We start from the raw sequence: 27,817 nt of genomic DNA, 5'->3' as shown, positions 1-27,817 counted from the left end.
GGGAGTTAAATCCTTTGTTAGGGCCCACCTAAGATACACACGATCCACATAACCAGAAAAGTGCCTAAAGGAACTGAATGAAAAGGTTCACTCGGAGAAGAATGATGGGATACAATTTATTACATTTAAAATATAAATGTCAGTTCAATTGACTATTTATATAACTTTCAATTAACAATGCCTAGTTTAGGGTCTGCATATTTTACATTATAAGAATGCAAAACACTATTTAGATCACCAACAGCATTCAGCCAAGCAACCAGTTACAAATCTAGGCATTAAAATAATTTCTAGCACAAAAAAAACATCTCTAAAAAAGGGGAAAAGCTGTTTTACCAGATGGTTGGTAAGCCCATTAGTACACAGTGCTCACAGGTATTAAGTCACTGTTTAGACATTATACAACATACAACCTCATCCATGGAGTACTCAAATGTTTCTACCACTAGATCTGGTGCATTTAAACAAAACAGATACCCAAGCTCGCCAAGCGTGACATGATTATTTTCAAACTGAGCCTGTTTATTGATGTATTGCAAGAGATCTTCTGGCTCAAGTCATTAAATGAATGTTAATGACAGATAAATGTTGCAGCACCAATGATTAAAGAGAAGACAACATTTAAAGCAAGTTCTTCTCTTCCTGTTTCTATGATGTCAACCACCTGAATGTGTGAGAACGTAATTACGAGAACAGAATTATCTACAACATACACCAATCACTGAGGAAAAGGACACTTGTAAAATGTACCTGGAAGAAACAGCATATTTTTTTTAAAGACAGGACTTTATGCAATTCTGGAGATTTGGGTGATTTGTTATTGCGTGGGAAGGCAAGGAAAAAACACACTGGTCACCACAGCAACCAAGTCCTAATCTTACCCAACGTAGGCACAAAGTGGCTATTTCAGACACGTGCACAGACAATGCCAACCATAATATACATATATACAGAAAAGATGGACATACCTGATGATCCAAGAAAGTCCAAATAAAACAGATTCATGGGAAATGTTTGAAAATGTTATTGCTGTTATGTAAAGATTATTGTCAATGTCAATTTAGATACAGTGTTTATAGAAAGGAAGCCCTTCTTCAATTGTCCTCTTCACACCAGACGGCAAAAATAAGCCCAAGAATGAATAATGTGTTGGATATAAACAGTAAATGGTATATTATGCATAGAGCATCAGTTTAAGTATGCAGGATAATAAGATATGCCTCACAAATGTTCACTCACATGACTCATTTACTAAAAATAACTGTAATGCGTTCTGTCCAATTGCATCCCATCCTCCCCCCAAAAATGTGGCACAGTTCAGTCTCGGTCTGTTTGCATAAGAATCACCTGTGTCAATGTTAAAGCAGCTTTTGCAGGTATGAAATGTCAGACGATATTAAAGTGGATGAACTGACATATTAGTTTGAATAATTTTTCATTTGCATTCGGATTGTAGGTCTTCATATTTAACCGAATAACCAAGATGCCTTGCATCACTGAACAGATCTAGTTCAGGAATTTTAGTATCTTCACTATTTGTAGAAAACCTTTGCAGCAAAACTTAAATTGACTATGCAATTAGTTGACTTGATCTACCTCTACTGAAGAGAGGACCGAGCAGGAAAAGATTGACTCTGCAACCAGCCGTGACTGATCAAATACAAAAGTCTAAAGTGCAAACTGAAGGTCCTGTGGTAGATGGGCCTTAAGATTGGAGAATTGTCATGTTAATTTATTACATATGACAAAACTCCATCTCGGCATCCTGGTGCACAATATTATATAACATGCAGCTTGAAGGACCTACAAACGGCTTGAACGAAAGTCCAGTGTACATATTGTTTCTTCTCCACAGACTGTAATCCCTCCCCTCACTGCATTATGAAGCCTGGCTGGGGTGCCATGCGTGGTGGCGTTCTCTGGGGCAAAGGTGGGGGGTATTGCTGCATGTATATGCTGGGGTATCCCTGATTAAGACTTGATGGTGGATTTCCGACCCTGGGAGGGATAGGGGGGTATGGAGAGGTGGGGGGGAACGGGGAGACGGGTTGGTAGGAGACGGGTTGGTAGGAGACAGCTGCAGGTTGCTGGATAGTGGGAGATTGGGGAACTTTAGAAGGGGGAAGAGGAGGTGCCCGGCGGGGCATCGGCATGGGGGAACCATTGACCTGGAGAACAGCTGGTGTGCAGGGAAGGTCCTGAGAACGAGAAGGCTGAGGTGCAGCCAGGGCCATCTGGGGTCCTTTCAGCACCATTTCCTGGAGCTTCTCGATCTTCACTCTGCGCAGGTGCGCGAGCTTCCTCTTACTCTGGTACTCATCAATGAATGTGTCCAGGGGGGCAGCACCATCAAGGAAAGAATCGGCCATGTTCTGATTTGAAAAAAGGAAAGAAATATTAGCACAGTCATTCTCTAATGAGTGGTTGATCAATTGTTGAGTTAGCCTACGCTAACATTCTGCAGCAGAGTGAGTCAGAGCAACTTCAAAGTGTTGAAACATTTGAGGTTTTGTGGTACAACTGGAAAAAAGTTACCTCAGTTTCTTCCTCGATTTTGGCCCCTTCCGCTTGTAGGAGTGCAAGTAATGTGTCCAAAGGAGTGTTTCCAGACATGTGGTCTAATAGAAAAAAAGACCAAAAAGCTTTACATTTTATATTTAACAAGTCTCAGATATTATGGCAATTCTTCGCCTTAGAATTATAAGGTTCTATCTGACATTTTTGTCAAAATTGAGTTATTCACATATTCTTATTCTGTGACAACTTATTTACATTATCCCATGTTTGCTTTTTTAAATGTGTACATTTTGGGACTTTTTTTAAGAAAACAAAAAGGTTCTATGTACAAATCTGCGAGCAAGGTTGACTGTTTCATTGATACTCTTGTCAAGGAGAGCAACTCAAACTACAGTATTTTTTCAGTTTTGTTTAAGGTTTTGTTGAAGAGTTTATTTTTATATTTATAGAAACAACACTAGCCAGCAGCGCTAGCTTCCTAATTCCTGTGTTTACATGAACTCTCAGAAAGTAATTTGACCTGTCCCACCCTCTGTGGAATAAAGTCTATAGGTCGGATTACAGTAGCTGCTTTTTGTCTTAACCAACGGAAACTTAAAGGGGTGATATGACACGGCTAAAACAAATATTATGGTTTGTTTTAGATGTAAGGCAATGTGTATACACGATTTAAGGTTCAAAAACGCTGTATTTTCCACATACCGTGCATGTTTGTATCTTCTCTTTGCCCCGCCTCTTGATTTTTTACAAAGCTCATCGCTCTGAAAAGCGAGGTGTGCTATGATTGGCCAGTTAACCAGTGCGTAGTGATTGGTCGAATACTGCAAGCGTGTGACGGAAATGTAACGCCTCTTACCATATTTGGAACATCAGGTTCCAAAGCAATTGTACTGACAGGTACTCCCATCTTTCTTGCGTATACATTTTGGCGGTCTTAGTCAAATCATTCCACAAACATTCCACACGGGGGGTGTGGTTACACGGGGTGTTTCTGGCAGGTCTGGGTGAGCGTTCACTTTTAGATAGAATGCATCTTTTGTTTCCGACACTTTCATTTTTTGCAATTTTATGTGTCTAATACATGCATGGGCAACTTATAACACACCAAAGACACAAAGACCTTTAATGGTGCCTGTAATAATGTATTGAAATGCCCATCATATACCTAACTGAAATTAACATCTGCACTATAGGTAAAACATTTAGTACTGCCTTTTATGCTTAACTTGAACAAAAGGTTATGCGTCCTAAAGTATGAAATACATGTCATAAAAGCATGTAAATATAAACTAATTTCATGTTTTAACAACAACTATAAGTAAATACGTTACAAGTAGTGCTGGGCGGTATGACTAAAAATACAAATAACGGTGTTTTCCAGATTTATACCGGTTTCCCGGTACATGGCGGTATTTTTTAACCACTTTTTTTACTGATTGAGAGAGGAAATAGTGCTGTTGATTGACTTAAAATGCCCTTTTATACTGTCATGGTGACAGTATCCCCTATAATAACTGCAATGTTTAGAATTCTTTAACAACTGAATAGCATGTGAAGGTAACTTGCATACATAATATTTAAGCAAATAAATAGAGAACAGGGCTCGAAATGAACTTTTTTCCTTGGAAGCACTGGTGCTCCCAACTTCAAGAGTTAAGTGCGATTTTTACTTCTGCGTAGGACCTACGTACGTAGACGACGCCGTCGTGAACATTTATGGTTCTGCGTTGAGAGTATGCGTCGTACTGCAATTACACCGCCGAAACGCTAGTTGGCTCTTTGTGTTTTCACGGGTTTCACGTTAGAGGAAATCTCTATCCAGGAATTCACCGCCATCTGACAGTCTTTATAGTCCGCCGAAGAGGAGTCATACAGATGCATGTATTTCCGAACCTCTTCAATCAGACGCTCAGTAACTTGGTCGATGTCGATGCTCTCCATGTTGTTCTTTTGTGGACTCTGAACTTGCCGGAAGAAGACACCAGAGAAGAAGACGCCAGAAATGTGTAGAATGAAGTACGATGCTGCCAAACCGACCAATCACAGCGCTTGCGGTCCGCGTAGGGTCCGCGTTGAGTTGGCACGTTGTTACATTTTTGGAGAGGTGCACGTCAGGCTACGGCGTAGGGCACGCGGCTCTGCGTAGGCTACGTATGGCAAGCCGATGGTGTCAGAATTACGCCATAGATTAAACGCGTTTATATCCGAACGCCGTTTTTGACGGCGTTTTAAACAGTATTTGCGCCGCAAAATACGGCGTCGCGATTCCAAACGCTGTAAAAACGCGCGAAAAGTCGTCCATAACGCCGTATTTAACGGCGTTCTAAGGTGCTTGAAAAGCGCCGCCTTTTGCGCCGCTGTCTTGCCATATGACGCCGTAAAAAACGCCGTTTTGGTTGCACAGAGCGCGCGTTATTTACGGCGTTTTGTGTGTTGTATAATGAGCCCCTCCCGCTGATTTCCGCAGCCAGTAACTTTGAACTGTTCTCACCCAATCATTGATGAACTGAGCCAGACCAGAGCAATTTACCACTGATCATTTTACAGGATTTTATTATGTGCGCAGTGTTACCTTTACTAACATTAAACAAACCATTGCTTGCTTTCCGAAGAAGCGACTTCTTCTCTTTGGAAATGTAAAGTTACACAACGTGGTCAGCAATTGTATAAAGGCCAACCAATCCCATTGTAATGTATCCTGCTTATTACATATAGCGCGCGAGATTGCCTACTTGAAAAGCAAAAAAGCAATCGGTTGAAATACTGTATTCGCTCATTTCCAACACCAGACATCACTCCTGGTATAAGCGAGGTCAGCCAGAGTAAAAAGTAAATTGCATTCTCTTTAAGCAGAGGCTTAGGACTGTGAGTGGTAGTCTGCTGGTTAGCGTGATTGACTCGCAATCGCTGACAGCATCAAAGGCCGGTTCGAGGCCCGCTCGAAACACCAGCCATTTTTTACGTTGTTGGTCTTGTTCTGTTTATCTGTATCGCTGGGTAGTTTTTAGATGTATTTTTCAGTACTTAATGCGTGGTCAATATGAAAAGAAAGTCTGGAATGGGAGATCTTTTTATAAACCGTATCGGCACTTGAGCAGTGCAAAAGGCGGCGCTTTTTAAGCGCCTTAGAACGCCATTAAATATGGCGTTATGGACGACTTTTCACGCGTTTTTTACGGCGTTTGGAATCGCGACGCCATATTTTGCAGCGCAAATACTGTTTAAAACGCCGTCAAAAAACGGTATTCGGATATAAACACGTTTAATCTATGGCGTAATTCTGACACCATCGGCTTGCCATAGGCGGCGTAGGTCCTACGCAGAAGTAAAAATCGCACTTAAGAGCATCCACCCAAAAATGAATAGTTGAAAACAAAATGGTAACAATTATACCATTAAAACATGCATGTGATGTCTGTTGTGTTTTACATAGTCACAATGGCATCATGATTTCCTGAAATCATATTTTTTAATCATAAAACAAAGGCTTAAATTAGATATGTGAGAGGAAAGCGATCGCATCACGCTGTCAATTCTCCTTCCTCTACTGATCTTATTTCTCATCATAGCATATAGAGAAACAGTTCAAACTAAAAACACATCATATTATACGCTTATATTGAGCAGATATGAGGGGAACACGATCGTTTTTTGAAAATGTTTGTTCGTGAGTATATTTAACATAACGTAATGTGAACTTGCAATTGTTACACTTGTGCTGCTGTTCAGCCACGAGGTGCGCGCTCCCATTGCGAAGGGAAATAAATATGTAACGTTACCGCTCATGCGCGAGACGCACGCAAACATCCAAACGACTCCGTTCAGCCCATGTTTATATAGAAAAAATATGATAAAGTAGTGCCGTGGCATACAAAGACGCATTCTGTGTGAATGGCCGGTCACAGTGCAACAGTGAAAAGGGACCCCACTGAAACAGTGTCACGCTGCGCCGCATTCCGCACGTTGTTTAAGCGACATACACTGGTAATGCGGTATATTAAAAATTCATATCATAACAAAAATACACACCAGTATTCGGTATGAACCGGTATATCGCCCAGCACTAGTTACAAGCATACATTCATGTTTTATTTGGTGTCAATTAAGCAATCGAATGAACCAAATAAATCGACCAAACAACAAAGCAAGCACAGAGAAATCAATTTCATGTTTTGGCAAATCTACCAGTAAAACAACAACCAATACAAGATTTCAGACATATAACTTTTGACTGCTTAACTTTCAAACCTTTTCCTTTCTTATCTGCCTATTTACCCATCCAGCTCCCTTTACGGATTTACATCTATTTACATTTATTTTCCAGTGCTGTGGTGACCAGAAGAGACGGCAGACGGCCACACCCACACGAAGCCAGAGCTCATCTTTTTTTTTCCTTTTCACGGTGTCGCCTCAAGAAATATCTGCGTACACACAAACCGCTAAACTGCGGAGCCCGTCTGGTCACCCCTCGGAGAAAAAAAAACAAGACCCGCAAATCCGTGGCCACAGATTTTAAAACTGTTCCCACAGTTTACAAAACCAACGCGCTCGTGTGTAAACACATTAAGACAATTTATAATATAATCTAAAATAAAACAGTATACAATATTCGTTAATGTTCCTGTAGGAGCTTGTTCTGTTGACAGACAGAGGCTTCAATTCCGCGAGTAGGCTACAGTTTGCAAAACTGTGCGAAAGGATTGCGAAAGCGTGGGCACAGATTATGAATTTGTGGGTACAGATTTCAAAAACTGAGAGCACGGATTGTAAACTCGTGGGTACAGTTTATTAATCCGAGAGCACGGTTTTGTAAACTGTGGGAACAGTTTTAGAATCTGTGAGTACGGATTTTTAAACTGAGGGAACGAATTACAAAACTGTGGCCACGGATTTGCGGGTCTTGTTTTTTTTTCTTCGAGGGGTGACGAGACGGGCTCCGTACTAAACCGACTCAAAATGATGTAGTATACACGCCAAATCAGTATGTGGTGCTGTAATTCAGCCACAAAGATACAGTAAAAACAGATTTGGAGCATGCGCATAAACTTTACGTGCTGGGGTGATGACATCATCGTTGCAGCCAGGTCTACACGGTACTGTAAATGACAAGATGCTGAGATACCAAAACCATCCCTAGTATTGTAATAGTGCAATAATTATTTTTAGGGCTGACACTGGATGTTAAAAGTAAAATCTGGTTCCCGAAACAAAAACACTTTCCTTCATCTGTCCCTTGCGGTTCAATGTCAAAAAATAAGAATGGAGGCGGGTTCTGTTGTTGCTATAATAAGTCGAGCTATAGAATAGGAACTGACTGTGGTGTTGGTTGGGACAAGTGTGTGAAAAACCACCGCATTGTGAACAAGCCAAAGTTAACCACATAATTCTCAACTACATAATCTTCAGCAGCCAGACAAGGGGAAGAAAAATGTGTGACATGTTATGCTAGTCAGTTATCTCACCATGTTCTCCAATTTCAGTTACAACTGTTGCTTTGTTTACAACGATACTAAATCAGTAATTCTGAAGTCAACATAAATTAAATGCTGTACACTGTGATTTAAGGGATGGCAAATGTTCATATGAGAATTATAGTATGCAGTTGTCGAGTAGCAAGCTACTTGTAAAATAACTTTATGACAGGAAAGCTGGTTATTGCCGAGCAATTGCTTCAAGATCTAGATGGTGGCAGTTGATAGAACTGTATGTATCATAAGCTATTACGAAATACTAAAAACAAACAAACCAAACTAACCTTAGATAAGCAAAACGTGTCCAACACTGGATTTCATGCCTGTTACAATTTTGTACATGACAAATTCCTAAAGTGCATAATGTGCTACAATTGTGAGCTAATATCAAATAAATTCTACAATAAATGTGACAGGGCCAAACATCTAGTCCAATTTTTCCACACTTTTCCAAAAACACCTTACTTATGCCTACTTCAAACCTGAATTGCAAGGTAAATTAAACCTTTCCCCAGAAGAAAAACAGCTTTGAGCGCATCTTTTCTCATTCACTTCTGGAGAGATTGTGTTCATTACAATCTCTCCATTCAACTGGGCTCATCAACCTTCACATCTTCCAGAACGGCCAGAAACCTGGGAGTGGTGATCGATGATCAGCTAAACTTCACGGATCATGTTTCCAGCACCTCCCGTTCCTGTAGATTCATCCTCTACAATATTAGGAAAATTAGACCTTTTCTATCCGAGCATGCTACGCAAGTCCTAGTCCAGGCTCTTGTTCTGTCCAGACTGGACTATTGCAATGCGCTACTGGCTGGACTTCCAGCTTGAAAAACCAAACCCTATACAGATGATCCAGAATGCAGCGGCAAGAGCGGTCTTCAATGAACCGAAGAGAGCACACGTCACTCCTCTCTTCATTAAGTTACATTGGCTCCCTATAGTCGCTCGCATCAAATTCAAAGCTCTGCTCTTGGCCTACAAGACCACCACTGATTCGGCACCCCCTTATCTTCACTCGCTAATGCAGACTTATGTACCCGCCGGATCCCTACGCTCTGCAAATGATTGACATCTTGTAGTGCCATCCCAAAAAGGTAAAAAATCACTCTCACGTACCTTCTCTGGATGAGTTCCCAATTTGTGGAATGATCTGCCCGCTGCTACAAGATCAGCAGATTCTGTAGCAATCTTTAAGAATCGGCTGAAAACACATCTCTTCCGTCAGCACCTGACCGATCAGTTCTGACTTCTATCTCTTTTCTACTCTTTCTATCAAAAAAAGTTAAAAAACTCCTTAGCTTTGTATACTGTGGTACGCTATATGAGACCAGTTCTATTGCACTTATGCTTTTTGTTGTCCTTATGTTGTTCCAATTGCTTCCTAAATGACTAAATGTAAATGTACTTCTCAGTCAGACTTTGCTGAACGACACAAGATGTTTATACTATTTCTCCAGTAGCTATTATGCTAAATATGCAGTATAATTTTACAGTATACATCAACAAATATCACAATGTTCCTCCACATTTGTCTAAAAGCACACTGTTTAAGATACAATGTCCCATAATGAATTAGCTAGAAACAATGACTATTTTTGGAAACTCACACTACAATACTACTATTTTGACAGGGCACAGTATGCAAATTTTACAGGTACATAGAGTTCCAGGATCATAGTATTGCCTTTGCCAAAATATGCAGTTACAACGATAATAGAGACTGTAAAAGCTAGCGCTTCAAATGTTTATTGCATGCATGCTGCTTCACACAGAGGTCACGCTAACAAAAATTGCGTGTTGCCCATTGATTACTTATAAACGCCTCATCTGTTTTGAAAAAACACAGAGTAAACATGAGTACGATGCAATGACGTTACGGACATGCTAATTAGCACATAACGTCACCTTGCACCATACTGTAGTGATGGGTAATAATGGATTATGACATATTTTTTACGAGCCTGTCCGTCAAAATGACAGACAATGAAAAAGTCTAGCGTAACCTCTGGCTTCACATACTACTTAAAAACAAAATGAGACAAATTCCATTATAAACACAGGCACTCTCTTCTTCACTAATGTCGGGCAGATCATGAGACTGCAGTCTGTCAACATCCAGCCCAGCTTCCTTTGTGCTGAACGCAAGGGTGTGAGATGGAGGACAAAAAGGGAAAATCCAGCGAATGGGTGTGCATATGTGTGCGAGTCCATGTTCGTTTGTGTGTGTGTATGCGTTCCCGCTCTCCATCCCAGACACTGTTCAAGGCACAAAGCCACACTGTTACTCAATGACACCCCCACAGAGCTGTTCTGTTGTCATGGCTCGGCATTAGAAATGGGGGTGACTGCGGGTTAATGTACACACAGGAACCTCACCACACAATTTAGCATGAAAAGACCGGCCTTTTGTTTATCTGGGTCACGTGAACAGCTGACTGGCCTGGTCGGCAACCCCGTCCAGATGCTCTTCCACTACCACTGATGTCTGCTGCTGCTGCTTTGAGCCAGTAAATCCTTATCTGGGACAAATAACGACCCAGCCTGAAAAAGTGGGTAACCTACATTCTTCCAAAGCCGCTAATATTCTCTTCAACTGTATACAGATGACAATTTACTGTTTGCTTCCTCTGTGCTAAAAAACAAGCAAGATAGCTGCGCCTCACTGGACCACAAGTTTGTAGGTTATAAGTAAGGGGTAACTAAATACACAAAAGAAAGTTTCATGGAGGAAAATCTGAGTATTATATTTAAATCATATATAAATAAGGCCAAGTGGCAGCTGATGATATTATGTCACAGTATGTATCAGTTTTTCACTATGCAATTATTGTGGCCAAAAGAATCCATGATAACAATACTATTTCAACATATCTATTACAATTAAATAAATAATGCTATCAGTCAAATTCACATTTTATTTATTTCGTAATAATCTTTTCTCTTTTTTTCAATGACTCACACAAAAAATATGAGTGTAAGGAGGCAGAGACAACAGAACCTAAGGTGTAAACAACCAACTTTTGTTTTAGTCATAATGAAAACCCGCATTTTAAAAACAGGAAATTGTAGAGTGAACCCATGGAACGGAAATCTCTTCTGCGTTTAAGGGCTACAAACTAAACATCCTGTTTAAATAATGGTAAACTACTGTCTATCTGGGTGACATAACTTAAAAAAATGTTGAATTTCTGAATCAGACAACTGAATGAATTCAATGACATTAGTCTTAAATTGATCAAATTTAGTTTTGTCTGTTTAGGGCTACTGTAGAAACAACTTGGCAAATTCTCTGTAAGGGGACCCACGGTGCATGTAGATAGAAATAGCTCGGTCTAAGGTAATAAAAACATAACGCTTCACTATGTAAGGTCTTTATACAACTCTGAAGATATAGTTATGTATATTATATTGCATTTCTGTCAATAGATCGGACCTTTAATGCTCTTATACATGCGAGACTTTGGAAATATTCTCAGTGGTGCTCAGTAGGGATGTAACGATTCACCGTGAGCTGGTTGAAAATCGATTATAATGTGTGACGATTCAAATCGGTTGAGGTGTGAACTGAATCTCAATACATTTTTTGAACAGCAGGGGCCGCCATGTTCACTGCAAACCTAAACGTGGACATGCTGATATTTCTTAAATGCAAAAAAATCCAAGAAAAGCACAGAGAGTATAAGTTTGTTTATATTAAAGATACTTTTTCTATTATTAATTTGGTATAAAATTGCAGTTAAGTTTTGTTATTTGAAATAAAACATAATTTTATTATACAAAGAAACGTGAAGCATTTAAGAAATAATGCAAGGGAAGTTGTTCATTTCTAATTTGTTTCAACTCATTTTGTAAAAATAAATCGTGAATAAATCGCATCGTGAGATCAGAATCGTGAATCGCATCGCATCGTGAGCTGAATGAATCGTTACATCCCTAGTGCTCAGTTGTATTTTGCCAGGAAAGTAACCACAGATCACAGAGTGAATATTAGACTTCTGCCCAGCCCTATGCTTCATAAATTAAATACCGTATCCAGCATACAGTGTGGGAGATGGCAAGACTACATCATAACTCCAACACTGTACAGATGGTAAAAAGAAACTGTTATGTTGTTTGCCTGTTTCCAGGCAACCGCTGCGTCACAAAGGGCAATCAATGACAGCATTTCATTTATGATACCGACACACACAGCACATGGGTGTGGAAGGTCACTAAATACAGTTCCCTGTTCTCTTTAAAGTCACAGATCCGTCTCGGATGTGACACGCTGATCTGCAACACAACATTGTTCTGCCTCCATGAGGAAGACACAAATAAAGTGAGGCACAAAGATCTAGTTGTACAAGACTTCATGAAAATTGTGCAAACCAGAAAAACAGGCCTTAGATGACTAAGTTAATATGGTCACATGCTACAACAATACTAGGGCTGCTTGATTATGACAAAAATCATAATCACGGTTATTTTGGCCAATATTGAGATCCCGATTATTTAACATGATAACTCACTAAGTTTTAAAACAACATAGAAAAATAAAAAACTTGGCTTTTAAACTGTGAATTCAACTGAAAAATAAATGTAAAGAAATAGCACAGCTGAACAACTGTAAAGGAAGGGGGTGCGCTGTGGATTTATACCACAAGAAAAGAGAGGATCCTTGCAAAATGGAATGCGGCACAATAATCGTTTTACATCAATTATTTTGTTTCTGTAATTGTTGAAGGCCAAAATTGACGATTACAATTATTTTCGATTAATTGCACAGCCCTAAACAATACCATCATGTGTTGAAGCCCAGAGGGCTGTTTCACAAATATACCTTTTCTCCACTGCAGCTTCACAAGCTTTAGAAATTACGTATGGAAAAAAACAGTCCACATGGCAAATAAGTACATTACAACATAGTTTTGTAAGTACAGATATGCAAGCATGGTGGACACATGTTACATAAGAAGGCAAAGGGGGTTTTCATCCCACGTTTCTTACCCAGAGTGGACTTGCGCAGCTGATATGCCTCAAACTGCTCCTGTAGGCACCGGTAGCGTTTGGTAAGCTCATTTTTTTGGTGGTCTAGCCTGGGCTGGAGTTCAAGGTTCTGTTCAGCCAGAATACGGTTAGTAGCCAATGTCATCTCCTTGTTCTGTTGTACACCTTTAATCTGAGAATACACAACAAAGACGGTACCTCTCAATACAAACAGATATGATTGTATTTAAGGAGCTGCATGTATGCTCTTTCATGTCTTGTGTGGTTTAAATGTTTGCGACATCACTGAATCATGTTAAAGAGAAATATTTTTACTTTCTGCAAAGTGCATAACTCTCTCACAGCATCATGTTGCAGATACAGGTAATAGAGTGAACGTCCAGGAACATTTTAAGGCAACCGTCAGGACATTTCCTACATGAACTACAAATTTAGCCAATTGAGACCATTCAGAAAGATACATTGAGCACAGGACTACAGTTTTGGGTTTATGAAACAGTTTACCACTGAGGTAGCCTACTGAGATTTTAAGTCATCTACCTGGAAATATATCTACCCAATGTTGAAGAAAAAGTTGATAACTTGCTAAATAATGCAATATGTGATACAATGCTTTGAACGACATTACATTTCTGAAAGTGACCAGCCATTTAACTGTTGCAGTATAAAGACAATGTTATTGCAAACAACTGTGATATGCATATAAATATACGCATATTTGTGATATTTTAATCATTTTGATATATTGTGCAGCCTTAAGCCTGGCTCAGATTACAGGATTCTCGGCCAGATTTTACCCCGATTTCCCCTCCCGAGAATCTTTGAAAAAATCGGGTCCAGAATCTCGATCGGGTCCGAGGTTCGGCCCAGATTATCACGTAATGTGAGGCGTTCACAGATCGAATTTTACACCTCCCGATCTGCTCCGAGAGAAATCGGGGCTGCCCCGATCATATCAAACATGTTTGATATTTAGGATTTTAAATCGGGGTGATGACGTTGGTACTTTCGCAACAGCCAATGAGAGGCACATCTGCAAGGTGACGGAGGTGACTGACAGACCTTTAAAAATGTCGACCGCGAAAGCTCCTGCAAGGTTATGTTGGACAGCGGAGATGGATGAACAACTTGTGGCAACATCATGATTGTCTATATAATGTATCCTCCAAAACATACCACAACCGCACAGATAAGGAAAAGAGCTGGGGAGAAGTCGCGTCGGTTTTAAATGTACCGGGTAAGTTAACTGCTAATGCGCAGCTTGTAGTTTCGTTCAACAGATTGTTATTTGGCTATAGGCATACAGATAACATGCGTTTATGTGTTTGTTTTTATGCTGTATCTTATAATCACATTGGCATTCATCTTTATTCTCGGCAGCGAGAAAGCGATTTTTTTTCTTCCGTTATTTATTAACATTAAACTTAAGTGGCTTGCCCAAAGCACAGTCATAACTTCAGCCCTAGAAAAAAGCATTATAGCACCCCCTGCTCAAAATACGTTCCCGCGGCTTTGGACAGACAGACAGCGAATCGTTCAGAGAGCGACAAAGACGTTACACAACCGTTGCCAGGTGAGATCACGTGAAATTAACTTTGCGATGTCCCTTTGTTTACTTTTGTTTCCCGGTGAGATGACGTAAGAGGCGTCCTCTGGTATGATAATCTTAATATTATCCTGTAGTTTGGGTGTCTTAGAATGTCTTTTGATGTGCAATTATGAAATAAAAAAACTTCCAATCAAACTTTCTAAATTTTTATTTTTGCACTTGCTACCTTTAGTCTTATATATAAACACAACTTTACGCCCCAACGTTTTCTTATCTGGACATTTCACATTCATAAATGCAAGTTTACAACGGGCAAACCTATTTTTGTAGTGCTTGAAAAAGAGATTCAAATGTAGATGTGATGTCAACATCTAAAAATAGTAAACCCATTAAAACGGTTACTATTAGCTCCTTTTACAAAACTGGATATCCTATGGATATGTAAAATATGTGTAATTTAGTTCTACACTGATGAGTGTGAGCTTGTTTAAGAATTTAAATAAAATAATCTGTCAAGATTCTTTTTATGTGTGTGCTGCAACCAGATTTTTAATCTTTCTGGATTTTAAAACTCCTGTAGTCTGAGCCAGGCTTTAGCGGAGAATACGTTCAGAGCCTAAAAAACGTATTCAGATGTAGAAGGAAAGATCAAACAAAGTGCAGCATCCTTCACAACTTTCAAAAACAGCTCAAAACATACCTGTTCTGCATTTATTTGACTAACCAATAACTGTCTAGAAAAAGAAGAATGTGTTCATTCTCTCCCTTGCTTACTCCCGCTTTAATCCTAATAAATGTAAATGTAATATAATGTTAAACCTACAAACTTATGTCATTTGTTGACAAAGCAGAGATCAAAGAAATGATATTGGGATCATTGACGACATGCCTTAAAGGCGCAGTTCTTGAAAATCAGCGGCCACTAGCTTTGTATTATAGTTTTGCAAGAATCTCTGAGTCATTTGCCCACCCCTCCCTTTCGAATTACGATGGAGGCCGCAACAGTAAAAAAAGATGTCGTCTACTGAGACAGCGGATAGTAGTGATACAAGCATGTAAGGCAATATATTAACGTAATTAATCATTTAACATGTATTCTATTGCGAAAGTTACTGTTACAATTCTATAATTAGATATATTTCTTGCGTGCTATCTAGTACACGCTGAGAGTAGTGAAGTAACTAAAGTTAGCTAATCATAAATAGCACAATGCTGTTCAAAGCGTTTGATCTGACAGCGACATAGGCAGTTAGGTGTAAGTTAGTAGACGTTTGTCTCCCCCTTTGTAAAGTCAGGAACAACCGGAGTACGTACCGCAGGGACGGAAAAACATTTGTATTCGGAGGTTATATGGCCATTTGTATAAAATGCTAACGTTACCGTTTCAACAAAACAGTTGTTTGGTAAACATTGAAAAAGTGGAAACATTGAAAATGTTGAATTATCTTACCAGTCTAGCAGAAAACAGGCAACTTCGGCGTCGCCTTGAAAACATTTGTCTCTCAACAGTGCCTTCCATCTGGTAATTGATACACCGATGTTTATCCTGGATTTCTGCCGCCGTTTGTCTCTAATTCGTTTGGCAGCATCACGTTTGCGCTTCTTTGACGACGGAGATTCACGCTCTGTCGGCGTTTGTGCACAATACGCATGGTCCTCCATTTTATCAAAACTTCTAAGACAGAACAATCAATTGCTTCAGCTAGACGACGACGACTACTCCTCCTCCTCTCCGTACTACGACTTACTACTTTGTGCATCTTCAACTCAGTGATGTCTAAAAACACACACGAAGACCAACATATACGAAACGCGCTGTGTAGAGCTGTTTGTCCGTTAGAGCTTACTGTACAAAACATGGCTGCGCAACATAACAAATTCGATGTAGATAGGCCCGCTCCCTATGTAGATACAACTGGTTTATTCTAAGGTAATAAAAACATAACTTTTCATTACGTAAGGTTTTTATACACATCTGAAGACACAGTTTTGTATGTTATATTGCATTTCTGTTAATAGATCATACAAAACATCCCGCACTGTACCTTTAATCTATGCATAAAAACAAACTCCCCATTGAGAATCAGTTAAGAAGCTTAAAATTAGTTATGCACAAATTGATTAGACATGAATCAGCTAGTTTTTGATATCTATGGTCACCCCACCTTAAGCCTCTCTTTGTACCGGATGATCACAATGAATGCACTTTGCACTGCATCAGAGGCAAAGCTGTACTGCCCAAAATATATCACTGAGGTCATTAGCAAAAGATTTTTGTTGTATATGCTTAGTCACACATAGTCACATATTAGAAATGTCTTTAGAAATAATATCACATGCAAGCAGTTCACAAAAGAACAGGTATTTATTGCCACTAATGACTCATCAACCTGAGATTTCCATTAGGAACATTCAACCACATTAGCTGGTAGCCTCCTCCCATCCCAATTCTCCTGTTAATACACCAAGCCCTTGCTTGTGAAATGCAAATCATTTTGTTCTGCGGATTACATAAGACTACACAGCAAAATCTCCAGTGTTAAAATAGGTCAAATTAACTCTCACAGTGTATATATAATCCACACTTGGATAGTGTGGATTATATATACACTATGAGTGTTAATTTGACATTTTTTAACACTCGGGATTTTGCTGTGTATTTTTCTTCACGTCTGATTTTGGACGGCTCTATAATGTTTAAATAGGCCTTCACAGACATGCAGGCCTATGTGTAAGTCTGTAGTAAATATACGTGGTAAGTAAATATACGTGGTAAGTAAATATATGTGGTAAGTAACATTCCGTTTATGTGGTAAGTAACATTTTGCTTATGTTAGCATTAACCCATGTTTGTCATTTTTATCAAACACTGATGTATAAGAGGGGTGTTTATTTAAACAAGGAATGTGGAAAATCTATTTCTGGACTAACTTACTCTTTTATTAGCCTGGTATATTCTAAACCCTTAGTTTAGAGTTAAGGTCACTAAATATCAAACCTTATGGCAATAAAGTTAAGTTGCCACTTAAAGTTGCCAAATTAAACATGTTCCCAGGACACAGCAAAATCAAGGCCAACCATCATTTCATGAATTTGAAGGTTAAATCAACTCAAAGCTGTGAACACATGCACCATACACCATCTAATCGATGATCTGCAAACACAACCGAGCTTTGAACTTACACAGTGAGTGATGATGTGTGAGCTACATGTTTTTGCCTCAGCAATTATAAAGAACATAAAAATCACATTAAAACCTTATTATGGCATGGGCAAATCTGTATATCATGGATCCAGAATTAATGTCACATAAAATCAACAGTGAATTCAGTTGTTTTGTTGGTATCATATGAGCAGTGAAGTTGTTGATATCAAATCCACTGTGGAGTTTGTCAGCTTTAACAATAGAAGACATTAAAAACCGATTGTCTTTGAAAAACAACTTAATATAATTTATAAAAACAAACAAAGAAACAAACAATAATAACATGAAATTAAATATCTTATGACGTTATGCAAAATGTTCTTATTCTCAATACATGAGATATTGCACTTATGACATGGCATGCTATATTTTCATCGCAAGCTAAACTAAGAAAAAACACGATTAATAAAAACAGAAATTGCATGTGGCAGATTCGTATGTAACTGTTACATAACTCCACTTATATTATGGGTATGTCTGAAATGTACTGTAAAAGATAATTACTGAAAAGCCACTGAGGAGTGTTGGTTTGAGAACACGTTTTTATGTAAGTTACGGTGGGTCTGTGACAAGGCCACTTTGCCTTACAGGAAAATACACAGTTTAATGAATGACATTTAAAACACAGTCAGCGACGTCAAAAACTAAATCAACAGAATTCACACGCAATCACATGTAAGTAGTTCTCTATGAACTCTAATGACACGATAATAGAGAAACAAACGACTTAAAAAATAAACACGGCCCGACAAGGAGCCCCTCTGAATAAAGTGCTTGCAGTTGAATCCAAGAAACGTTAAACACGGTAACTTTCGCGACGCTGTTTACAAGGAAAAGAAACTTACCTCCTCCATGTCGCTGATAATTTTGTTGAGCTTCTCGTCGTCTTCGAGAAGTTCGTTCAACTGAACGATAGGGTAAGAGCTCAACTTGTTCGCAAAGCCTGCCATGTCTGGCACAGCAGCGTCGTTCACACTCCGGACTCAAGTCTGGATCACTCGATTGCTCTGAGCTTCTGTTCCGAGCCGGAAGAGTCAGCGGGAGGAGGTGCGTGACGTCATCTGCTTCTGCACGTCTCTTCATGTATACATTTTTACTAAAATAATAATTCTGCTGTGTTCAACAAAATATGTATACATGTGTATATAATATGTATAATGCATTTATGTATTAAATAAATAAATGTGAATTGTGCAGAAATAAAATACATAAAATAAAGCATTTTCAAAACTTTAAGGTACTTAAAATGTTTCTCCTGACCTTACAAACCCTTTGATCTGAAGGCATATCCTTTGTTGTATGCAATTAGTTTTGTTGGCAAAATATATTATTATATATTCATTATAAAAACGAACATTTTATTTGATAAAAATGTATTTGAAATGTAATTTTAATGTACAGACTAACTATGTTCTGTTTGAACCTGTTTTAATAAAGAAAAAACAATTGCTTTGGATCAATTCACTTTATTGCTTAATTTGCCCTAATGATGGATTAAATTATTTAAGGCAGTCATATTTGCAAAAAAATATATACAGTACAGTACATCAAGCATTTTAAGTGCTTATTGCATAAAGCTTTATTCAAAGTACCGTAGTACCCTAGTAACAGCACCCTACAGTACTCTAGCAAACATACTCTTTGACATGCACACTTAAAATATATCCAAACGTACTATAAAATATCATATAGAGTTAAGGCCTTCACATCAACAATTAAATAAAACAGCTATCAACCTTCTCTTAGTATCTTGGTTCATACTCAGTGTCCTTACAGTCATCTTCACTCTCCTTATCTCCTTTCTTCAGTACTGGGGCAGGGGATGGGCTGAGATCCTCCGCCTCTAATTCAGTCCCCTGAATCTGCCTCTGAACCAGCTTGCAGTAGAGGCCTCCTCTGGCCATGAGTTCAGCATGAGGACCCTGCTCCACCACAGAGCCTTTGTCAATCACCAGGATGTTGTCTGCTCTCTCCACTGTGCTCAACCGGTGAGCTATCACTAAAACCGTGTGCTCTCGCATTAAGTTATTCAAAGCCTGCTGAAACTGAAACAAAGCAAAGGCAAAATAAAAGATTTAACTGTCAAATGTACAACACCACAACAAACAGCAGCACAGCGCAATACATCTTAGTATAAGCTCCACTTAAAGTAAATATTTATATATAAAAAATAACTTGATAAAAATAATAATTCAATAAAAGAACAAGTGATATTTGCCCGGTTTCAAAAACAAGGCTTAAGGCCAGTCCCAGACTAAAATGAATGTTTGAGCTGTCTTAACTGAAAATACCTCGCCCTAAAACATCTTAAATGTTAGTTACATATGTTAAATATGTCAGTGCCATTGCTTTGTCTGAAGATGCACACCAGTAATGTTTTTTACTAGGGCGTTTCTAATTTAGTAACTTATATTTCCTAATTAGTGATGCTTTGAAAAAGCATAACTATTGTTATTCGAACATACATACTTCTTATAATTACTCTAGTTCAGCCAAAAGTTTGGCACGCTACTTGTCCCGCAGCTTTTGACGTAGACCCATAAATGAATACATCACATCGACGGGCCTATTCGGGAATGGTGTGCTATGACTTTTATAAGCGATCGGGTGGGGGGGTGCGATAGGGGGGGCGAAAAACCACCCGAAAAATCCCATTGACTTAACATTGTGCCGAACTTTGACGGGTCGTAGCCCCGAGCGAGGATATCGTAGAAACATGAAAATAATACACGATTTGAAGGGGTTATCAGGCTCTATAAGAACATCACTCACAATGGGGTGTAAGTTGCACCCCTGGGGTGTGAGAGCCTCCCAAAATTTCTGTATACTTATAATGGCGCCCCTAGACTCCCATTCAAAACCTAGATACCTATATATTCACGCGTTATTTTTTCGCTTTGGGCCCATGAATGACTATATCAAATCGAGCGGCCCATTGAGGAATAGTGTGTGATGACTTTTGGAAAGCGATCGTGTGGAGGGGGTGCGATAGGGGGGCGAATAAAAACCCGAAAAATCCCATTGACTTAACATTGCGCCCAACTTTGACGGGTCGTAGCTCCGAGTGAGGATATCGTAGAAACATGAAAATAATACACGATTTGAAGGGGTTATCAGGCTCTATAAGAACATCACTCACAATGGGGTGTAAGTTGTCCCCCTGGGGTGTAAGAGCCTCCCAAAATTTCCCAATCACAGGAAGCATGCCCATATAAGGCGTAAAACGTCCCGTGTTGAATATCTTAGCAGTACAACCACTTAGAGACAAGGGGGTGGGCTCATTTTACTCAGGCTACCAATCAGTGTGACATGATCATTATGAAGTTATTAAGCCACGCCCATAGTAACCATTTACAGTAACCTAGCAACCGATCCCATAGACTCCCATTATAAAAAGTCCATGTGGATATCTTTGCAACTCAGTGTCGTAGAGACAAGGGGGTGGGCTCATTTGACTCACACAACAAATCAGTGTCACAGGATCATCTTGAAGCTATTAAGCCACGCCCATAGCAACCATTTACAGCAACCTAGCAACCGATCCCATAGACTCCCATTATAAAAGGTTCAGGTGGATATCTTTGCAACACAGTGTCATAGAGACAAGGGGGTGGGCTCGTTTTACTCAGGCAACCAATCAGTGTCCCAGGATCATCATGAAGCTTCGAAGCCACGCCCATAGCAACAAAACATGTGAGCCTAGCAACCATTTAGCAATACCTATATCTCTGCATCGGAACATCGTAGAGAGACGGGGGTTGGTTCTTTACACTCATAGCTTAGAGCATCATCAATTGGCAGATGCTAAGCCACGCCCATAGCAACCAAACAGGTTAGCCTAGCAACCGTTTAGCAAAACCTATATCTCTGCATAGGAACTTCGTAGAGACACGGGGGTTGGTTTGTTTCACTCGCAGGTTAGAGCATTATCAAGTGCAGATGCCAAGCCACGCCCATAGCAACCAAACATATTAGCCTAGCAACAGTTTAGCAATATGTATATCTCTGCATCAGAACATCATAGAGACATGGGGATTGGTTAGATTCATTCGTGGCTTAATGTGCTATCACTCTAGTGCCCAGTTCCGCGGTTTGCCACAAAGCATCACTCACATTTTCTTCAGAAAATGTACCTATCTAGTTGACATGGTACTGCTGACTAAAAACAATCATCGTAGAGCTACTGTACGCTTTAGAGCTATTCGTGTTCGTTTTAAATAAATCAGCAAATGATTTTCAATGTTATACTGAATGCAACATCTCTTACTATGTATTCACTTTCTGAATCTAGTGCACTGGTGGCTTCATCCAAAATAAGAACCCGAGGGTTTCTGATGAGAGCCCGAGCAATAGCAACTCTCTGCTTTTGGCCTCCAGACAGCTGAGTGCCCTTCTCCCCAACGCCTGAAACAGAAAAAAATGCAGGAGGATAAAAGGAGGTAAAAAAGAAATTGATAACAAAAAAAAACATTATATAACATATGATTATATATTATATTATATTATATTATATAATACATAATGGGGCAGTTGTCCAGACAGGGTTTAAGCCTAGTCCCAGACTAAAATGAATGTTTGAGTTGTCTTAACTGAAAATAACTGGCCCTGTCATAAAACATATCAATGCCATTGTTTTGCCTCAAAATGCACACCAGGCATATTTGTTAAAGGGGTCATATGGCGCGAATACGTGTTTTTCTGTGTCTTTGGTGCGTTATAAGTTGCCCATGCATGTATAAGACACGTAAAATTGCAAAAATGAAAGTGTCAGAGCAAAAGATGCATTCTATCTAGAAGGGAATGCTCACCCAGACCTGCCTGAAACGCCTCGTGTAACCGCACCCCCACAAATCTACATCAGTTCGTGGTATGATTTGACTAAGACCGCCGAAATGTATACGCAAGTAAGGTGGGTATACCTGTCAGTACAATTGCTTTGGAACCTGACATTCCAAATATGGTAAGGGGCGTTACATCCGGGTGTACGTGTGTTCACCACTTGCTGTGCGTGTGTTCACTACTCTCTGGATGGGTTAAAAGCAGAGGTCACATTTCGGGTATGGGTCACCATATCTGACTAATAGGTCACTTTTCATTTTCTTGCAGTATTCGACCAATCACTACGCACTGGTGAACTGGCCAATCATAGCACACCTCGCTTTTCAGAGCGATGACCTTCGTAAAAAATCTGCGCGTTTCAGAGAGGCAGGGCAAAGAGGAGATACAAACATGCACGGTATGTGGAAAATACAGCGTTTTTGAACCTTAAATCGTGTATACACACTGCATTGCATCTAAAACAAACCATAATATTTGTTTTAGAAGTGTCATATCACCCCTTTGTTAAAACTACTAAATGTCTTCATTTAATTAAGGCCTAGTCCTGACTTAATCTAACACCTGTCCGGGAAAACACCTCATATGTTAAAATAAGAATGATAAAGTCTTAAGTTATAAAATATGTTATACAGTTAACATCTGCTGTGAAATGAACTCACCAGTATCATAACCATTGGAGAGGCCAGTTATAAAGTCATGTGCATTGGCATTAATAGCAGCTTTGATGACGGTCTCCATGGGAACGTCAGGCAAACCATAAGAAATGTTCATCTGAACAGTGCGAGCAAACAAAACAGGTTCCTGAGCCACTAGTGCTACCTATAACAAAAAAAGCATATCTTATTTGACTGCAGCCTAGTATGTACAGTATATACAGCGTAAAAATACTGCCCTCTTAAGGTAATATAATTTACTACAATTTGTTTGAAAAACGAACATAAACAACAAAAACTGGCAAGTGACAGACAACATGAGAGATAAACTAGGATGTAAGATTGATCACACCTGAGAGTGATAATACTTGTGCTGGTAAGTGTTTACAGGTCGCCCATCCACTAGCACGTGACCTTGCTGAGGGGCATAGAAGTTCTCCAGCAAGCACACACATGAGCTCTTACCACCACCAGAGGGCCCTACCAGAGCAGTTATTTGCCCAGGGCATAGACTGAAGGACACGTTCTGGGAACAAAATGTGGGTTTAGTTTCCTTCTTACATCCAGGAACATAAACACTGATTCATTCATCATAAGTAAGACAAACAAACTTAGTTATATATCAAGCATTTTTCAGTATAAAGTACCTTTAATATATGCATTTCTGGCCGTGCTGGATAGGCAAATGTCACGTTTTTAAATTCCACCTTCCCTTCAAATGCCTCCGGAGCTTCTTGGCCATCAAGAACATGTTTAGGTTTTCTGTCAATATATTCAAACACTTTCTCTGCAGCGCCGACACCCTGCATCAGACCCGTGTACACCGATGATATATTCTGCAAGATAAAAGACCAGCGCGTGAGAACCAGTGTCTTCAGATTCATCAGCTGTCATGTTCATTAAAATAAAAGCACAAACCTCCAGGGCCTCTCCGAGCTCCAGCTCATAGATGATAAAGGAAATGAGGGTGCCTCCACTCATCTGATTTGTCACTACCAGGTGACCTCCATAAAACAGGATTGCTATTTGTAAGGCCAACTCGGAGATCTAAAGACAGATGGAAATTAGAAAAGAGCTAGCGTAAAGATCATTATTTAGATCATTCAGATGTCTCGAAAATAAAAATAAGAAGAAAAAGGAAATCATTATATTGCGTAACTGAAGGTTGGGTGCAGATAAAGATTAAAAGCTTTGTTAAACTTGGATACCTACATAGCTGGACCACATGTAGCAGGCATAGGCAACCGCTTGCTTTTTGTTGAGACTGAACATCTCTTGTAGCCTGTTGTAGTACGAATCACACTCTTGTTCCTCATTTGCAAAACTTCGTACTGTTCTCATTGCTGATATTGTCTCTTCTGCAACTTTATTGGCCTGAGCAAGTGCTGTCTGAACTTCTTTGGTTAGTTTCTATTGGATGTCAAGAATGTACAATGTTTATGTATAGCATCTTTTGTTTTGATACATTAATAAAATGCTGCATTAATATACATATGATACAGATATATAACACAAATATATAATAACGAACCAACAAAAAAACATTATTGTTGAGAGTATTATTGTTGTATATATACAGTATATGACAATGCTTTTCATTTCTACACTGTAAAAACTGATTAAGTTAATTAAGTTACCCAGCTACTCAAAAATGTTAGCTGGTGCATGAATTTGGTGCAAAATTGTTATATTAACTAATATTTTTAAGTTAAATTAACTAAAACTTTTAAGGCAGCCAGGTAACTTAATTTTTCAAGTTAAAACAACAAATCATTTTTTTAATTATTGTCTACATTGTGTTGTAGGAATGAACGTTTCCATTCGGAGCGAATCTAAAGCACAACTTGCCTTGTAATACTCTCCGTAAAGCTTGGAGACGACACCAATGTATGGGAAACCCATGAGGGTAACTAGAGACAACTTCCAGGACATCCCAAACATGAATATGAACATGCCCATACCCTTCACGAAGCTACGCAGGAACAGGTTCACGTTCTGTGAGATCAGATCGCTCACCTGAGTAGTGTCTGATGTAAGTCTAGAGGTGATGTCACCTGTAAAGCAAACCATCGAGACCCAAATAATTTATGTCTACTGCATTTCATGTCTGCCTTTGTCATGCAGATGGAAAGTAGCATACATATAGTGGTACAAATGTACGCAATGATATAGCCATGTTTGGTGTAAACTAGGATTTATTTTACCTGTATGGTTTGCATCAAAGAAACCAATTTCTTGATTCATTAGTGATCTGAAGAGAACATTTCGCAGTCGAATGTTCAACCTGGCAAATGTTAAAGAAAAGACTCCTCCACGAAACCCACTGGCTACGGAGCTAAAAGAAAACAAGTGATAAATGGCCAATCAGAGAACAAGACAGATCAAAATGTCCATTTAAGAGTGAAATTATACAATGCAATCCCATTTGCAAAGTCACAATGCAGTTTTAGAGCAAAGGTTTTGGATACAGTTTTACAATAGATGTGTTTTCATAATGTAATCTGATTTGGTCATTATATTGGGTTTAGGGCTTTAACTCTTTACACCACTTCCTGTCCTGAAACTGTTGATCTGCTAGTCTAAAACAGCCACTGTGACATTGCAAAAGGAAGAATGTTTGAAAGACTAGAAAGCCTCACCTGACCAAAGCCAACACAGTGAGAGTAATTATTGGTTTGGTAAAACTATCCATGCTTTTATGAATAACTATGCCATCTATTGCCTTTCCTGTGTAATACGGTATAAAAGCTTCACCTGTGGGGTAGAAAACATCAAAAGTATTAACAACATTTCAAAAAAGACATTAAGTAAAAAAAATCTTGTTAAACAGTCTCATGGGGCTGTAATAGGGGGTGCAATATACCACCCTGAAATTGTGACAAATCAAGAACAAAGACAAGAGCAATCACCGGACGGTACTGCACAACACTGAAATGATGTGCAATCTACAGTAACAGTCCTTAGACCGTTGGGTTTTGAAACCTACAAGTTCTCTTGTGAATAAGATTCAATGGTTTGAATAATGGTCAACCATTACTAAAGACAACAAAGAATAAAGCATCATGAATGTAAACACACATTATTAAATTATTACTAATAGGGTGATGATTGCTTTTTAATGAAACAGTGAGTTTCATTTAATGAAATGTTCGATACTCACTACAAACATTAAAATCTATCAGCATCTACCACATTTTTTTTTTTATTTTAGTTCCAGTCCCTATTTTAAAGATGAGGTACATAATATAGTTAGAAAAAAAACTTTCATTTGTTTAATAATGACAACTCTGCTACAGCAGTTTACCCTTAAAATAGATAATTAGGAAACAGATACTCTTAAAATAGGAAATAGCTCAATTATAATTTAGTTATAACTGAACATGAATTTATGACATTTGTTAGAATATTCAGGTCACATTATAGAAATGAGCTGTTGGAGGATAACTTACACACAGCAGACAGGAGAAGAAAGAAAAAAGCTATGCCCAGCAATGCAGAGTCCTTCTTACAGTACGATAACAGACGGCCAATCGTGGCCCCTGAATGGGAACGTTCATTCTTTGATTTACTACTCTTCTCACTGGATTCGTCCTCTGTCTCAATGCTATCCACCAATCTCTCCCTCTCCTCATTATCTTCCCTGTCAGATACAACACTGGAAGCCTGGGCCATCTGATTCCATGAGATCATGGTGCCTATTGCTGACAAACAAGTCCAGGAGAATAAACTCAAGAACCAGGGGTCATACATGAGATCCCCCTCCTCAGAAAGCATCAACATCTTGGCCAGAGCGTAAGTCATATTGGTGAGGCAGATGAGAGCCACCAGTGTGCCCAGGTTGGATACTCTGCGTGGGCCATCGCTCCTGTTGAAGAACACACCAATAGAGGCACCCAGAAGAAGAACGGCCCGTATAAGGACCATTCCCCACAAGTCCAGCGTTGAGCGGTGTATGTCAAAGTCTTCTAATTCATCTGCAAATATATCAAGGCTTGATCCATGGGCATACAGAACTGTGGTGACCACAATATCCACCAGCGTGAACACCAGGTTGAAGCCTATGATTACTGCAACCTTCATCTTCCAACACCTGTTAGAGAGTTAAATGTAACAAACGTGGATTCAGATAATTACATTATTAGAAATATAAAATGTACACCTTTAGTTCGTGAATAACTTTAACATTCGATCTTTCTTTTTATTCTGTGTTGTTAAGTGACCTCAATAAAGTTAACACAATAATGACACGGCGAAGTGAAACCTGCCTGTCAAATCTGCACTACAAGGTCTTGGTAAAAGAATCATTTCAACGTGATGCGCATTTCACGTTCATTCGCTGGCCTGCGCAACTTCACACCCGGCAAAATATAGTATGATTTTTTCGTTTATCTATTTATCTTCACGACTACGCTATCGCCTCGATATTTCTAAGGCAGACATCTCCTCCATCATCCTAAATAAACATTCCTGGCCGAAAGTAAAAGTCATCTCAGTCTCCTAATTCCCAAACGAAATCCTCCGCCTCTACACACTACCGCGGTGCAATGACAGGAAGAGAAACAAATACAGTACTGAAGCCCCGCCTCCATGAAAA

The 27,817-nt window shown here is 39.2% G+C and overlaps 2 protein-coding genes across 3 annotated transcripts; both read right to left on the bottom strand.

Annotated features, from left to right (window-relative positions):
- Nucleotides 1-102: 102 nt before the first annotated feature.
- Nucleotides 103-18,754, bottom strand: vps37ba (VPS37B subunit of ESCRT-I a). The gene is made up of 4 exons (XM_057324018.1): nt 18,577-18,754; nt 12,978-13,149; nt 2,536-2,618; nt 103-2,372 (listed from the first exon to the last, which is right to left on the bottom strand). Exons 1-4 carry the CDS (start codon nt 18,679-18,681, stop codon nt 1,872-1,874), a joined length of 861 nt encoding a protein of 286 aa, XP_057180001.1. The 5' UTR covers nt 18,682-18,754; the 3' UTR covers nt 103-1,871.
- Nucleotides 18,755-19,187: 433 nt separating this feature from the next.
- Nucleotides 19,188-27,785, bottom strand: abcb9 (ATP-binding cassette, sub-family B (MDR/TAP), member 9). 2 transcript variants are annotated; one of them, XM_057327347.1, is made up of 12 exons: nt 27,383-27,785; nt 26,673-27,313; nt 25,863-25,977; nt 25,428-25,558; nt 25,072-25,277; nt 24,436-24,633; nt 24,142-24,270; nt 23,871-24,059; nt 23,576-23,749; nt 23,230-23,389; nt 21,999-22,135; nt 19,188-19,776 (listed from the first exon to the last, which is right to left on the bottom strand). In XM_057327347.1, exons 2-12 carry the CDS (start codon nt 27,301-27,303, stop codon nt 19,474-19,476), a joined length of 2,373 nt encoding a protein of 790 aa, XP_057183330.1. In that variant the 5' UTR covers nt 27,304-27,313; nt 27,383-27,785; the 3' UTR covers nt 19,188-19,473. The 2 variants fall into 2 exon arrangements, with proteins under 2 accessions (XP_057183330.1, XP_057183323.1); XM_057327340.1 differs by having other exon boundaries at nt 27,489-27,785.
- Nucleotides 27,786-27,817: the final 32 nt, after the last annotated feature.

This window comes from Triplophysa rosa, linkage group LG2, assembly GCF_024868665.1.
Source record: "Triplophysa rosa linkage group LG2, Trosa_1v2, whole genome shotgun sequence".
Lineage (NCBI taxonomy): Eukaryota > Metazoa > Chordata > Actinopteri > Cypriniformes > Nemacheilidae > Triplophysa > Triplophysa rosa.
The sequence above is the reverse complement of the archived record's forward strand: the minus strand, read 5'-3'. Positions and strand labels throughout refer to the sequence as shown.